This window comes from Nyctereutes procyonoides, unplaced genomic scaffold (assembly GCF_905146905.1).
Source record: "Nyctereutes procyonoides isolate TBG_1078 unplaced genomic scaffold, NYPRO_anot_genome, whole genome shotgun sequence".
NCBI classification, from domain to species: domain Eukaryota; kingdom Metazoa; phylum Chordata; class Mammalia; order Carnivora; family Canidae; genus Nyctereutes; species Nyctereutes procyonoides.
In genome coordinates this window covers 15,429,046-15,443,337 of record NW_026575021.1, presented here as the reverse complement: position 1 = coordinate 15,443,337, position 14,292 = coordinate 15,429,046, and the positions used below count along the sequence as shown (strand labels likewise).

At 42.5% G+C, this 14,292-nt stretch overlaps 1 protein-coding gene across 7 annotated transcripts in view; it reads right to left on the bottom strand.

Moving 5' to 3' along the window:
- Positions 1-14,292, bottom strand: part of ATP8A1 (ATPase phospholipid transporting 8A1) — a 223,531-nt gene that overhangs the window by 90,454 nt on the left and 118,785 nt on the right. For all 7 annotated transcript variants that reach the window (XM_055339524.1, XM_055339561.1, XM_055339517.1 and 4 more), the window contains one exon: positions 923-1,061. In XM_055339524.1, the coding sequence (XP_055195499.1) occupies positions 923-1,061 (139 nt within the window). The remainder of the gene's footprint in view (positions 1-922; positions 1,062-14,292) is intronic.

The following is a 14,292-nucleotide window of genomic DNA, read 5'->3' as shown; positions in this document are numbered from 1 at the left end:
GCCACCTGCTATACTGAATGTGGAAGAAAAAAAAAGTGACTTTTTTTGCACATTACTGGTATAATAGGCCTCACACCAAATATTCACCTTCTTCTCAGTAAGACCTCTATTATGGGTTGAACTGTGTCCCCCTCATTTTACATGCTGAAGCCCTATTGCACAGTATCTGCAGAACCTGCTTTTAAGAAGTTAGAACTAAATGAGATCAGAAGGCAGGTTCCTGATCTAATAGTAACGGTGCCCTTCTAAGAAATGAAAGCGACACCGGGAGTGTGTATCTTCTGTAGATACAGAGGAGAGGTCAATGGAGGACAAGGAGGAAGGTGGCCACTGCCAGCCAGGAAGAGAGGCTTCGGGAGACCCCAAACCTGCTGACACTTGATCTTGGACTTCCAGTTTTTAGAACTGAGAGAAAATAAATTTCTGTTATTGAACTCGCACTATCTGTGGTATTTTGTTATGGCAGCGTGAGCAGACTAATAAAACCTCTTTCTGAAGAATGAATTAACTGCAGGATGAATGTGGGATGAACTGGCAACCTTATTTCCCTTCCCAGAAATCACCTTTGGTCACATGAACAAGTGCCAGTACTATACAAGCCTGCCATAAACCCAGTCTCCAGACTTTCACAGACAGCTGCAGAGATGTTACCTACATGCGTCAATTATGGATGGAAGGTAGAGGTAGGTAGAAATACAGTAGAGGTAGGTAGAAATACAAAGGTGAGAGAGGATTATTTTGTGGTTGTGGGAGACTTGTTAAATGCAAAGGGGCCATTAGTAAACAGGTAAGCCCAATACTATTACAAATGGAGATCTTACAAAACCACGTCTTTCAGATCTTGAAATATCTCAAGTTTGTCTTCTAAAATATGTCAACGTGTTAAGCATCAAAATTTAGAGTTTGAAATTAGGTGAATTACCAATGTTGATGGCGGTTTCCTGCTTGTCCCCCGTGAGGATCCAGATTTTGATATCTGCTTTCATGAGAGTTTCTATAGTTTCAGGCACTTGATCTTGTAATTTATCCTCAATGGCTGTAGCTCCAAGTAGCTGAAGATTCTGGAGAAGATGAGAGGAAAAAATTTTAAGAGGAAAACCAGTTTAGATTCTTTAAGAATTGAAGTGTGCATATGTCTTTCGATCAGAGACTAAATGGTAACACAGAGATGTTGATGTGAATTCCAACCATCCCACTGAATTTTCTCTTAAGGATCCCCGACTTTGAATCCAGTACTTTGGCATGAACTTGAAGATATCTGTACTACCTTATTCCTTTCTAAGGCAGGGGATGGACTCCTATAAAAACAAAACACAACAACAAAACACAACAAAAAACCATACGGCAGGGAGAAATCAAAAGGGAGTTAAAGAGGAGCAGGTGGCTCATAACAAACAGCAACGACAAAAACTAAGGAAGATCAACCCAGCAAAGAAGCAATCCTGCTGACCTGTTTGAAAAAGCATTTGAAAAAAAGCTTATATATTAAATCGTAATTTGACGCAGAAAATATACACACATCATACAGTTAGAAACGCCAAGGAAGAGAGGATGAATCCAAGGGACGGCCTCAGTCTCTGTAGCAAAGAGCAGGTTGGGCACTTCTCACGTTGCTCCCTACTTGAATAGTAGGAGGCCAGAGTCTGTTAAAGACTGCTTGCTCGCTAGGTGGTGTGTGTCATACAAGAGCGATCACAATCAATATGTCCTGCAGAAAGCTCTTCTCATCGTTCACTAAGAAGAAGAAGGGTTTCTACTCTTGTCTTCTTAAACGGAGGAAAAAAGAGAACAACTTCTTGGTTGTTAGGGAAACGGGCTCACCATGTAGATAGACGCAATGGTTCTTGGTCTTAAATACACAGGAATGCACAGTGACCTACTAAGCCACAGTCGACGGATTCCTGGATTTCCCCTGTAACCTAACCACCAGTATGATCCACCCCAACGTTTATCTTTCTTTTTAAGCTTTTTCTCCCTTTTCACTTTTGTTTTATTTAAAACACCAGACAAGGACAGTACAGATACAAGGGAAGTCAAGTGCTAAGGAGAGTGTCCAAATTGGTAACAACGAAGAAAACATTCCATAGTCTGTCTGTCTTCCTTCTAACATTAAGTTCTGTTTACTATTTACCAAAAATGTAAGTCTAAACTTAGTCCTAAGTCTTGATAGGCATTGGAAATATATGCAAACACACATGAATAAGCACGAGAGAGTTTATGGATGTATTTGTTAGGAATGCTTTTGCCTACGAGTAACGGGAAAAAAAAATCTAACAATGGCTTAAAAGAAGATTTGATGTTCCTTCCATAAGTAGTCCTGGGACAGGCAGTTGTGGGCCTGGGACCAACAGCTCAACTCCCTCTGCAGGTCTCTTTCAACACCTTCAGGTGTCTGCTACGACTGTAATTACATTAGCCACCACCTGAGATAGGAGTCCGGGAATAATGCCCACTGTATCCATCTCTTATTTGAAAGTAAAAGTGTTCCTAAAAGTCCTTAGCAGATTTCCAAATACCGCCCTATTTGGTTAATATATTTTACACAGCCATCCTTAACTGTTAGTACTTAGCTTTCCCAGCCTTGACTGTGGGATGACAAGAGAGAAGAGGAATGGGAATGGGCGTTAAATTAGCCAGCCAACAGTCTTTGCCACAGCGCTTACAGATAGGCATGCACGTGCATCGGTGATTCTGTCCATGTGTATCTGTGTGTGCGTGCATGTTTATAGATACACACCACATGTTCTCCCTTACTTTGCCTGGAGAGACTTGGCTCCTCCTGCATGGCCAAACTCAAAAGTTACTGCTTCTATGAAGTTTTATTTCTAAAACAAGTTTTCCCCTCTGCAGTGCCTTGATGGAGCTTTGCTCATCTTCACATCTTAATTTATCATATTCAGATTAACTATTTTTTTTTTCATGAGAGATACACAGAGAGAGGCAGAGACACAGGCGGGGGGGAAGCAGGCTCCCTGAAGCGAAGCCCAATGTGGGACTTGATCCCAGGACCCCGCGGTCATGCCCTGAGCCGAAGGCAGATGCTCAACTGTTGAGCCACCCAGGTGCTCCTCAGATTAAGTGCTTAAATATACAACTGAGAGTTTTGTCAAGAGTATGGGCCATGTCTTGTTCATGTTTATACTTCGTCTCCAGAATACTGACATCAACATTCAGTGTTTGGTGCATTAGTGAAAGTGAGTGAATGACAAAAAAGAAAAAAAAAAAGAAAAAAAAAGAGAGAGATTCCAAAACCCAAATATTATAAAGTACTGTTTGTTGCAATCTAGACCATATTCTTTTCAATATACTCCAAATAAGTTATATAGCTATTAGATTCACTTGATGCGTGACTTCTTAGTTTATAATACATAAGACAGGAAGGCAAATTCCCTTCCTTAGGGAGATAGTATTATTTTATTATCTTTAATGGGAAGCAGATTTGAAATCTATCATAACCTGATGAATAATTATCATCAAGAAGTTCAGGAATGAAAAGGAAGAACAGTTCAGCAACAACCATGCCAACACGACAATTGCTGTATTTCAAAGTTTAGACGATGATTTGATCCATTCTTTCAGCCACTTTTGGGGCATTTGCAGCTAAACCATCCTGGCCCCCATCCCGGGGAAGATCAGAATATAGCTGTGTTCAAATATCAAATATTCCACAGAAGGAATGATGAGATTTTTTTTAATGAACATGGGGCCAGTCCAGTAAAACAAGCTCTCAAAATTCTTTTTTCTTTTTTTTTTTCAAAAATTTCTACTAAAAATTATGATTTTTCATAATGTCTCACAAAATCCTTGGGTACCTAGATAATAGGAGAGCCAAGATGTGAACACATTCATTAGAAAAACATAAATATATTTGTGGGTCTTGTAACGTGAAGGGGAGAACTGAGCTCAGGAAGTATACAGGTCTATGTATCATCATGCACAAATCCAATAAAAATAACATGACTGCATGAGGGGGATCACACTGAAGCCATCTCTGAAAGAAGGAAAGCACCTGGTTTTGCACAAGTAAAAAGGAAACACTTTTCAAACTAGGTGAAGATAATATTAAGGACTAAACAGGTAGGGCCAGCGACGTGGATGTGGAGAAAAAGCCAACAAGCAGGCTACCCGGGTGTGTTGGTGACTATCCTAACAGGAATTTCTAAAAAGGGTAATGAAACAGTTCTGAATATTCAGCAAAACTGCAGTGGGTCTACTTGGACGTCTACACAGGAAAAACTGTGTTCCCAAGCCTGTTAATCTTCCTTTTATCCTAAGAACTCCTTGGGTTCAGCACTTATTAATTTTAGTAGAAGGCTCTACAGCCTCCTTTCCTTTGGCCCCGGTGTCATTTATTGTGAGATTAAGATCTTGAGTGATAGGGTGTGTTGGCCCTGGAAATTAATATCTTTAGCTACATAAGGCCCATTAGAAGAAAAGATTTGAACTTTGCGTGCTTTTCCTGATCATAACACAGGAGTGTTTAAGCCATAATCAATTTCATCCCAAACATGTATTACCTTACACAGATGGCCACTAATGGGCACTATGGGAATTACATATTCCGCAAGTGTTGAAACGTGATAAAATTCCCATGGCATTTATGGAATTAAAAAAAAAAAAACACCTCAAACACTAATTTTACTTTCAAAATGTCACTATGCCGAAAGTTATAAAGGTTTCAGGTTGATGACTCTTCGACATAATGTAGATTTAATTATCACTGAAAAATCATGGAATAATATTTACTCACCTAGTAAAGCCCTCAATAACCTCATTTTCCCTTTCAGATGTTCATAATGTATGCAGAATTTTTTAAAAGGCACATAAATGTGGAGTTTCTACCCGAATAAAGATAAAAGGCTTCATGCAGCGTATTTAAAAACTGTACGGTAAATTGTATTATGATGGATTTAGAAATTATGCTTTTCCCAGTACATGTATATTTTGCTAAATAACAGAACCTCAAAATGACTTATTTCCATATGAGCAAATGTTTGGTTAGTACTTAGATTATTTTGTATTTTTTAAAAGCCTGTGATAATGTTCCTAAAAGATAAAAAGCATAATAATCAAACTCGTATCAACTTGGGCTTCAGATTACAACATGGGCTATTTGGCAGAAGTTTCTTTAAAGACAAATAAAGAAAGAACGTCAGTAAGCAAAGTCTTCCTACCAGAGTCAATATGGGCAAATACGAGCAACATTTGGTAACCCCTATTTCTTTTCTTTTCTTTTTTTTCCCCCTATTTCAATATAAAATAAGATTGGGACCAGGAAGATTTCCTTACTAGAGAAAATATATCAGATACTGCCAAGTGCTTTGCATGTATTAATTCAGTTAATAGCCTTGGGGAGGTTGAAGTAAATTATCCAAGGTCAAAGAGACGTGCAGCTGAGCGGATGGTGAGAACGAAATCCCAGGAATCAACAAACACCCAAAAGGCAGCTAATGAGAAGTTAACGAGTAAAACCGAGATTAAATGAAAGTTAGAATTTTATTCAAATCGTTAGCTTCTTAAACATTAGTTTCGGTTCTCAGTCTTTGGTAGTAACTCTGCGTCTCTGGGTGGGTTGCAGACTCGGTCCTGAGCGACACCTGCCAAGTGCACCTATTTCCCTGTTCCCCAGTCACCTTTTGGGGCTGGCGCCTCTCCCCGCACGCAGGCCTGCCCTCCTTCTCCCACAGACATGCTCCGGGCAAGGGGGGGACACGAGTCCTCTCCTGTGTGCCACCTGTAGTTTAGAATGAGCCAGCAGAGACTCCTCTCCGGATTCCCCGCAGCTTTCGGACTGCGCCTCCTTTCCTGTTACCGGTGTCCGCTTCCCCGAGACCCCAAGTCATTAGCCACGGGGCCGGGAGCCTACCGTGGTGGTCTTCAGAGCCACCCGGAGAACCTATTACCCACAGATCGTTAGGCCCCAAGCCCAGAACTTCTCACTGAGTAGGCCTGAGGTGAGACCAGGTGCGACAGCAGCAGCGTGACGGGCTTGAGGGCCTACAGCCCTGACAACTGCCTACGTAGAGCACGGCTGACAACATTTCTCCGTGAAGGGACAGGCAGTGAATATTGCATTTAGGGTTTGAGGGCCGTGCATTCTCTGCTGCAATGACTCTGCTCTGTCGTGGCACAGAAATAGCCAGACTGTGTGTAAACAAGTGGGTGTAGCTGTGTTCCAATAAAAATGTATTTATTTATTTAAAATATTTTATTTATTTATTCATGAGGGACAGAGAGAGAGAGAGAGGCAGAGACACAGGCAGGGGGAGAAGCATGCTCCCTGCAGGGAGCCCGATGCAGGACTCGATCCCAGGACCCCGAGATCACGCCCTGAGCTGAAGGCAGACGCTCAGCTGTGGAGCCCCCCAGGGGCCCCCCAGTAAAACATTATTTACAGAATTATGCAGTGGGTGCCTTTGGCCGTTGTGCGGGTTCGCATACCCCTGGTGCATAACGCCTGTGAGCAGCCCGTCTCTGTACTGGGCCCGAGCCTCACTGCTCTAGATAGTTCCTTGTCCAAACCCTACCCTTCTTCCTCACCATGGTCTCAGATCCTCTGGTCCCATTTCTTTCTCCTTGAAATCCCAAACCACAGCCAAAATCTCGTACCTGGAATACAGGGCTACCGTCAGAGTTCTCCCCAGATAACATTACCAAATGCCACATACACTATCTTAAAAGTAAACAACACATACTCTCTGGGAACCAAAGAGACACACAAGGAAGAGATCTCTTCTTTAGTCTGGGTGGCCCCAAAAATCCAGTCCAACACGAGTGAACACTTGACCTTAAGTCTTAAATGAAGAATTAAGACTTGGCCGTGGTGTGCAAAGGATGGGCAAAGGCATTGCAAACAGGAGAAATCCGATGCGCCAAGGCAGAAGTATGCAAGAGCGTATTGTGCTTAAGTTGCCATTTAGACAATATGGAAATAATTCACAGAACGAGGTGTGGTGGCGATTTAAATAATGCTAATTTAGTAGGACGGCTCCAGGGATGAAATTGGATCAGTCATCTCAAACTCTGGAGCAGTGAGAACAAGATGAGGCTGGGAAAGCCAGTAGGGCCTGGCAATGGGAGGGTCTGCAGATTCCAAGACAAAGGTTATTTGAGGAGTCGGCTTTAGCAGAGGGTTGGGATCAGATTTACGTTCCAGAAGGATTACTGGTGGCCAACCAGGGACGGGTTAGGAGGGACAGAGGCCTTATGACCAGGTAAGAGGCGACAGCAGTCATCACCCCATTTAGCTTGAAGATATGGGAAGTGAAGAAGGATGCCCGGTGGGTGTGTATCCTGGGCCACCTGACAATGCTGGCCTGCAAAGGTCGTGGGCTCCCCTCTGTGGCACATTCTACTGGTCAGCACTCCCTCCTGTGGCTCTTCTTCTCAACGTCTTGGCGCACACAACAGTGGGCTGTTATTTTAAGAAGGCGAAGCTCGTACTCCTTTCCTTTAGTGGGGTTTCACGTGGGGCTACTGAATGCTAGGCCTGCGAGCATCGAACCCCTGGAGAAACCAGGCCGCCGCTTAGCTTTTCTAAGGCCAAGAAGGAGATTTACCCTGGTGCTTTCTGAACCACGGAAATCCTATCCCAAGTCTCACGCAGCCAAGGGCTTGCCCAGTAAGGTCAGCATTCACACACCCAGCCACAAGGGATCAGGATCCCAGAGGAGACTGGGCGTAGCTGCAAAACCACCACCCATCTTCTCTGCGAAAGCAGACAGCAATGCCCCCCCCGCCGCCCCCCCGGGTGGCGAGAGGGCCACGGAGGGAGCGCTCACAGCAAGGGATCCACGAGGCCAGAGAGGAGAGCAGGTGGGAGGCCGAAGGGAAACCGGAGGATTTTAAACACGATTCTAAAGACGAGCTGATGGAAAATCATGAAAAACAAGGGTCTGCCTCCAAGTTTTAAAGAAGACAGGATGCACAGAGGCGACCCCCCAGCCTCGGGGGACGTGTCCTGGCCCGGCGCCTACCTCTCAGGTGCCAATCGGGAGATTACGCGACCACATGCTTGGGGGCATTTTATTTTTCAGGGTCACGGCATTTCACATACAGTCTTGCTTTCTCCTAAGCCAAACCCACAGAATAACATACGGATTATTAACACGGGATTTGGAATTAAGACAGAACTGGGATTTGAATCCCCGCTCTGCCAACCACTGGAAGTGTGTCCTTCAGCAAGTCTATTTCCTAAGAATTTCTACATCAGCAAGAGAAGACTAAAAACACAGACTGAATAGGGTGGTTCAGAGAATGGAATTAGATCAGTCATCTCAAGATTTTTTTTTTTTTTAGTAGTATTTTAGGGAAAAATGTTGAGTTCTTACCTAGGACGTTGCTGTATTTTTGTAGATGTTTGTTCTGTTTACATTAATAAATCCTGTACTTTGCAGAATGCAAAACCAGAAAACTATTTTTTAAAAAAAGCGGAGATAAAATGTAAATAGAAACAGAAGCTATAACATTTTCCTGCTCGCCCCAATGGATCATCTTCTGTAGCCCACTTTATTGGCCCTCGATCTAAATAATCAGGGTAAAGAGCAGGACCCTTGGAATGTGGTCAATGCTCAAAACGCGGCAGGTCTTATTAGTAGACAAGCTGACAGACTGCAAATATTCTTAAACAGTAAAACAGGAAACTACTGGAATTTTAAACCGTGAAATCACTAGTACACCATGTAAATTCTCATCCAGTACATTTCGTTTTTCAGTACAAATGAAAGTGATATTTGCAGCTACCAAGAATAAAAGTGGTGGTTTTATCTGAAAAAGCACTCCATTCTAACACAGAGGTTACCGTGAACTTGGCAGTCAGAAACGCTCAAGAAAAGTCCTGTTTTCCATTAAGTTTTATATTTTTCTAGGAATCCTCCACACCACTTGCTTCCACATGCTGCGAAGGGCGCTAAACTGTTGTGCTCAGTCACGCGGAGTGTGATGGCTCATCTATACGATGCCACATCAAAGCAGTCCTTAAAAAAATCCTAGAGACGTCAACCCCATTTGGGGGGAAGAGTAAAGGAAATAATGTAGAAAAGCTCACGACCCCTGGCTGTCCCGTCTCAGGGACACTCAGTCCTGTCGGGAATTAGATTTTTCAGTTTCCAACTGTCCTATCTGCACCTACTAAGACTGAAGACAAGGAGCTGGTTCCCGGGCTCCGTCCAGTGCTGCGCCCCACGGCCCGGAACAGAGCCCGCCGCGTGCTGGGGCATATGCTGCTGGATCTTTCCAACCCTGTGCTTCGCACGTTCATAGATTATGTAACTTAGAAGACACGTCTTTAAAGTGGCTGCGTCTACACTTCTACAGAATGCATTCCTGAAAATTACTAGCTCTTTCCCCCGACACATCCCTAAATTAATCCTCAGTGACAAACATGAAGCATTTCCCTGATGGTCAAATTGTTTTTTTTTCTATTTTTTCTTCTTCTTGTTATGAGGCAGAGATTATGAACTATGTTTTTAAAAAATGATAACTGATGCAGTCTTTTAAATAGATTATAAGTCAGAGAGGAGCTTAAGAGTAATCAGATGCGATGCGAACATCCTCGCCGTGGAGAAAGCATGGGCTGTATTAGTAGTAGGGGCCAGGCTTTTATTAAGCAAGCACCTACCAAAGAAACTTCGCTTCTGGATAAACCATTTAATTGAATCATTTATTATTTGGTCAAGTATTTATTTATTTATTTATTTATTTATTTATTTATTTATTTTTAAAGATTCTATTTATTCATGAGGGACACACACACACACACACAGAGAGAGAGAGAGAGAGAGAGAGAGAGAGAGAGAGGCAGAGACCCAGGCAGAGGGAGAAGCAGGCTCCATGCGGGGAGCCCGACACGGGACTCGATCCCGGGACCCCGGGGTCACGCCCTGGGCTGCAGGCGGCGCTAAACTGCTGGGCCACCCGGGCTGCCCTTGTCAAGTATTTATTCAGTAGTTAACACAGGCTAGACGGGCAAGCGCTGGAAATTCTGTGATGAATACCTGAAAAACAGTCCTTGCTCTCATGACGCTTCAATCTAGGAGATGCTCAACACTAATCAAAAGTCACAAAATGTGTATAAAACACTCTTACCTGATTTCAAAGGAGAGCTAGATTGTCAGAGCTACTGTTTTCTGATTACTATTAAGCTCCTCTCTGACTTATAATCTATTAAAAAACTGCATCAGATAAGTTATCATTTTTTAAAAACATAGTTCATAATCTCTGCCTCATAACAAGAAAAAGAAAAAAAGAGAAAAAACCCAATTTGACCATCAGGGAAATGCTTCAATCACTGCCCAATCTAAACACCTGCTATAACCCACTCTGTTTTCTGTTATCGCTCAAGATAAATAATTTGCTTTCATAAACATGAGATGCGATTAGTAGGTGATTTGTGCAATGCTGAAGATACAGCTGCACTCTTCTGTTGAAGCAAATAAATATAAAACGTTTTTAAAAAACCCTGTATTTACCATAAAGGCACACTTTCCTATTTCAACCAATGATTTAATCATAAAAAATCTTCCCTGATAAGATCAGAGCCCTCTGCACTATTAATTTTCAAAAGAACCCAGCAGCAGAGTTTGAATAGGAGGTAAAAAAAAAAAAAATCTGCTTTAGAAAGATGTCAGAATAAATGTAAAGTGACAGACCAAAGAACAAGGTGAGAAATTTCAGGGAAACCACTGCTAATGAAGCATAAAGCTTCATAATTATTCTCTTACTTATCTGTAATTTTCCCGACCAAATACATGTAAATTAATTCTAAATTTCATTTTAAAAATCGGATTTTTAAAAATGCAAACCAACACTAATAGGTGGTTTCATGACCTAGAATTACAAGTCCAAATACATCAATTATCTTTCAAAAGAACAAGGTTAAAGCAGGTAAAGCAGGTCAAGAATATTGTCTGAAAGGAGACAACTAAGTTCTCTGAAGTGGTGACGAAGACATGAAGAGGCATTTCCTTCCATAAAACCCGAAGCGATGCCACAATCCCCTTCCTAAACTAGGTCAAGACACCTGAAGGGCCTGATAGGCTTCTAACAATCCCTTTTGCATTTTAACTATGAGAACCTTCTCGTTCCTGCATGGTTTTGTCTCTCTGGGAATAAATGCTGCCTCTTGGCCTATCTTTAGTAATAGAAAAAATATGTTTCGGGAACATCTTGCAACAACTCAGAACATCAGAATTATTATTTTTTTTTAATCTTGAAATGCTGACCACCTGAATGCAAGTGTTAGAGCTCAGACCGTCCCGCCCGATGGCAGAGATGATGCTGTTATTTTATAGATGGATGTGGAAGTCCTCAATCCTCTCCTCGGACAGCCACTGTCGATAGGGATACCAATAACCAGAGAACTTTTTCAAACCTCTCACATTTCATTCTTAGTGTCCTGGAGGGTGGAGTGAGTACTCTCTAGTGCTCAGACTGCTGGGAAAGAAAAGAGACAAAGCACTGTGGCAAGGGACCAATGTCATTATCTTTTTGGATGTTCTTGGGTCTCTTTGGCTATTTTTGCAGCTTCTGCTAGGGGTTACAGCGGGTTATACCCGAAGGAATAAGCGTTGGATGAAATTTCAAAAACCGAATTACTTGTTTGAACAATGGAGAGATAAGGTCGAGAATAAGGTTTAAAAGTACAACCTTCATCATCTTTTAAAGAAAAAAAAAACCCCAAAAAACAAAAAAAAAAAAAATAAAGTTTTCACTTATTTGGTAACATTAAAAACATTCTTGTTTTCAGGAAAGGTTCTACGAATCCTTCAAATTTCAAATGTCTTTAGCGTGACACTACCACCAACATGTCAGGGGCATTTTGTATCATTAATGAAAATATGCTCAGAAACACCTTGTGTACAGGATCGCGAGGACGATCTGGTCTTTCATCGAGAAGCGAAAAGTCTTGAAAAATCTATAGTATTCTGAGGAGCACATTTTCTAAAAATTTCACAAATAGATGGAATATTTATATGGTTTTCAAATGGTGCTCAGTGGAGCCGCCAAATCACGAAAAGCTCCTCCCAGACCGTGCGGAGGGCAAGGTGCTAAGGCTGAGGGGACAGCCCACGTGGGGCTCCTTCCTACTCCTCCATTTTTTAAAACAGAGCAGCTTTTCTCTATTATATATATGATGATTCAGGCAATATTTTGTTTGGAAAATGTGTTCTGTTCTTAGAAAAAAAAAAAGGACTTAAAAACCATTCTCATGGTTTAAAATTCACTATCTTCTATGCTAAGCCCAACATGGTGGTCTACTTCAAAAACAGATTCCAATCACATTAAAAAGATTACATCATCAACACGCCTCACTAAAGTAAAGGCCAAGACATTGACCCGTACTGCTATGGCAGCTGACTGTCAAGCCAGGACAAGGCACCTGCAGGATCTGCGCTTGGACAGGCCCAAACTTGCCTCAGTAGGTGGTTTTTGGGGCAGCCAGTTCTGGTGCAACACTAATCCTTGATGATTTTAGCAAACAATGGAAGCTCCGGCCACACAAGGGGTCATACTGCCCTGGCTCTAGATACATGAAAAACCCTATGGTCTTCAAATGATCGGGGACGGGACAAGCATTTGTCTGAAAAATAGCTCTCTGTTGCCAGTTCTTCAGTATCTTTGTGCCTGGGCTACCCCCCCCCCCAAAGACTTCTGATCTTTTGCATAAAAAAAAAAAAGACCTCTGATCTCCTTTAACTGGTAAAATAATAATATCTGGGGTTCATCTGAAAAGTCAACACTTCCCTGGAAACTTCCGTTGGACCATGTGTGTGGGGGCACCACTCTGGGTTCCTTTCGATTTCCTGACTCCAGAAATTTGTTAGGCCGGCGATGCTCAGAGTCTCAGGCGAGCGGGGGGTTGCTGGCGCGCTCGAGCATCTCTGATACCTAACATCTAGTAGCAGCCCCGGTAGCGTTAATGAACCTAATACCCGAATGAGATTATGGTTTCAGGGGTCGGGAGGGACACAGAAGTCCAGTCCTTTGGAAGCTGGCTGAGCAAGGGAACCAATCCCTTCATCATTCTGGCTTTTAGACTTTTCATTAAAACGTGGAGACCATGGCTTATCAGAATGCAAAATGGAACTAGCTATCCACCCCTCTTTTCACTCGGTGTAGACAACAGGCCGTCCCAGGGAGGCATCTGTATCTGCAAACTCAAAGTACACGTGCGGCTAAGGCCACTTCCCCAGGCAACTAGAAGTTCAGTGACTCACGACTGCCACCTGCTGAAGGAAGGCTGAACATCTGTTTAATTTAAAAGATGGAAATAAAAAACAAAAAATAAAAATAAAATAAAAAAAGGAAATCACAAGGCTTTTAATACCAGACGTTATTATAAACACCCCCCCCCCAAACAACAACAACAACTGTGAAACCTATAAAATCTAACCTATAAGCTCCAGGGCACGCAGAGTCAGCATGTTAACCAGCTACATTTAACGTCCAACCTCAGAATTTTCTACGGGGCGCTTCGTGTAGACACAAGACTTAGTGTTCAGGATCCATTTTCAAATACCTGATGGTAACTCATCGTGTATTAATCCTACCACACTGCCACGGAGGGTAAAGGCCACATCACATTCAGGCCACGTACATCAGGAGACAGGAGAAAAGTTGTTTCCAAACAGTAGTCTTTGGAAGAGAAAACTTTGTTTTAGTTCTCAGAAGCCTAAGAAAAGCAACGAATAGGGCTAAGGATCACGCGGGGAGGAAGTTATGTGCTGACAAGGGGAAGGGGAGGATGAAGGTGCCTAAGCAGTGAGGGGCATGAGTTCTGGAGCTAGAAGGAGGGTCCTGCCTCGCCCCCTTACGAACTGTGTCATCTCAAACGAATTACTTGACCTGTTTCCTTGATTTCTTCATCTGTAAAACTGGAAAAATAAATAAATAAATAAATCGTGCCTACCTCAGAGGGATGCCGTGAGGATTAAAGTCAACCCTCCAGATAGCACGTGGCACACAGTGAACACCACACAAAAATGTCTGCTATTTTTAAGGAAGCACAACTTCCTGCTATTCATACAGCATCACTCACAGTGTGTCCGTCACTTTTTGGGTGAACAGCCTTGGTTGTCTGTAAAATGGGAGTATTTTCAGTTGTCGCACAGATGAGGGATGTGCGTGTAGATGTGTAGGTACGTTTACAAATACACTGGATCGTCCACTTATATATTCTTTGTCATTAGCTACAGAGCCCCACAGCTGTGTTTGTGTTATATTTTGTTGTATTCCCCACTACACACCTCGATTACCTACATGCACACATGGCTGTACACGTCGCTTGTGTGC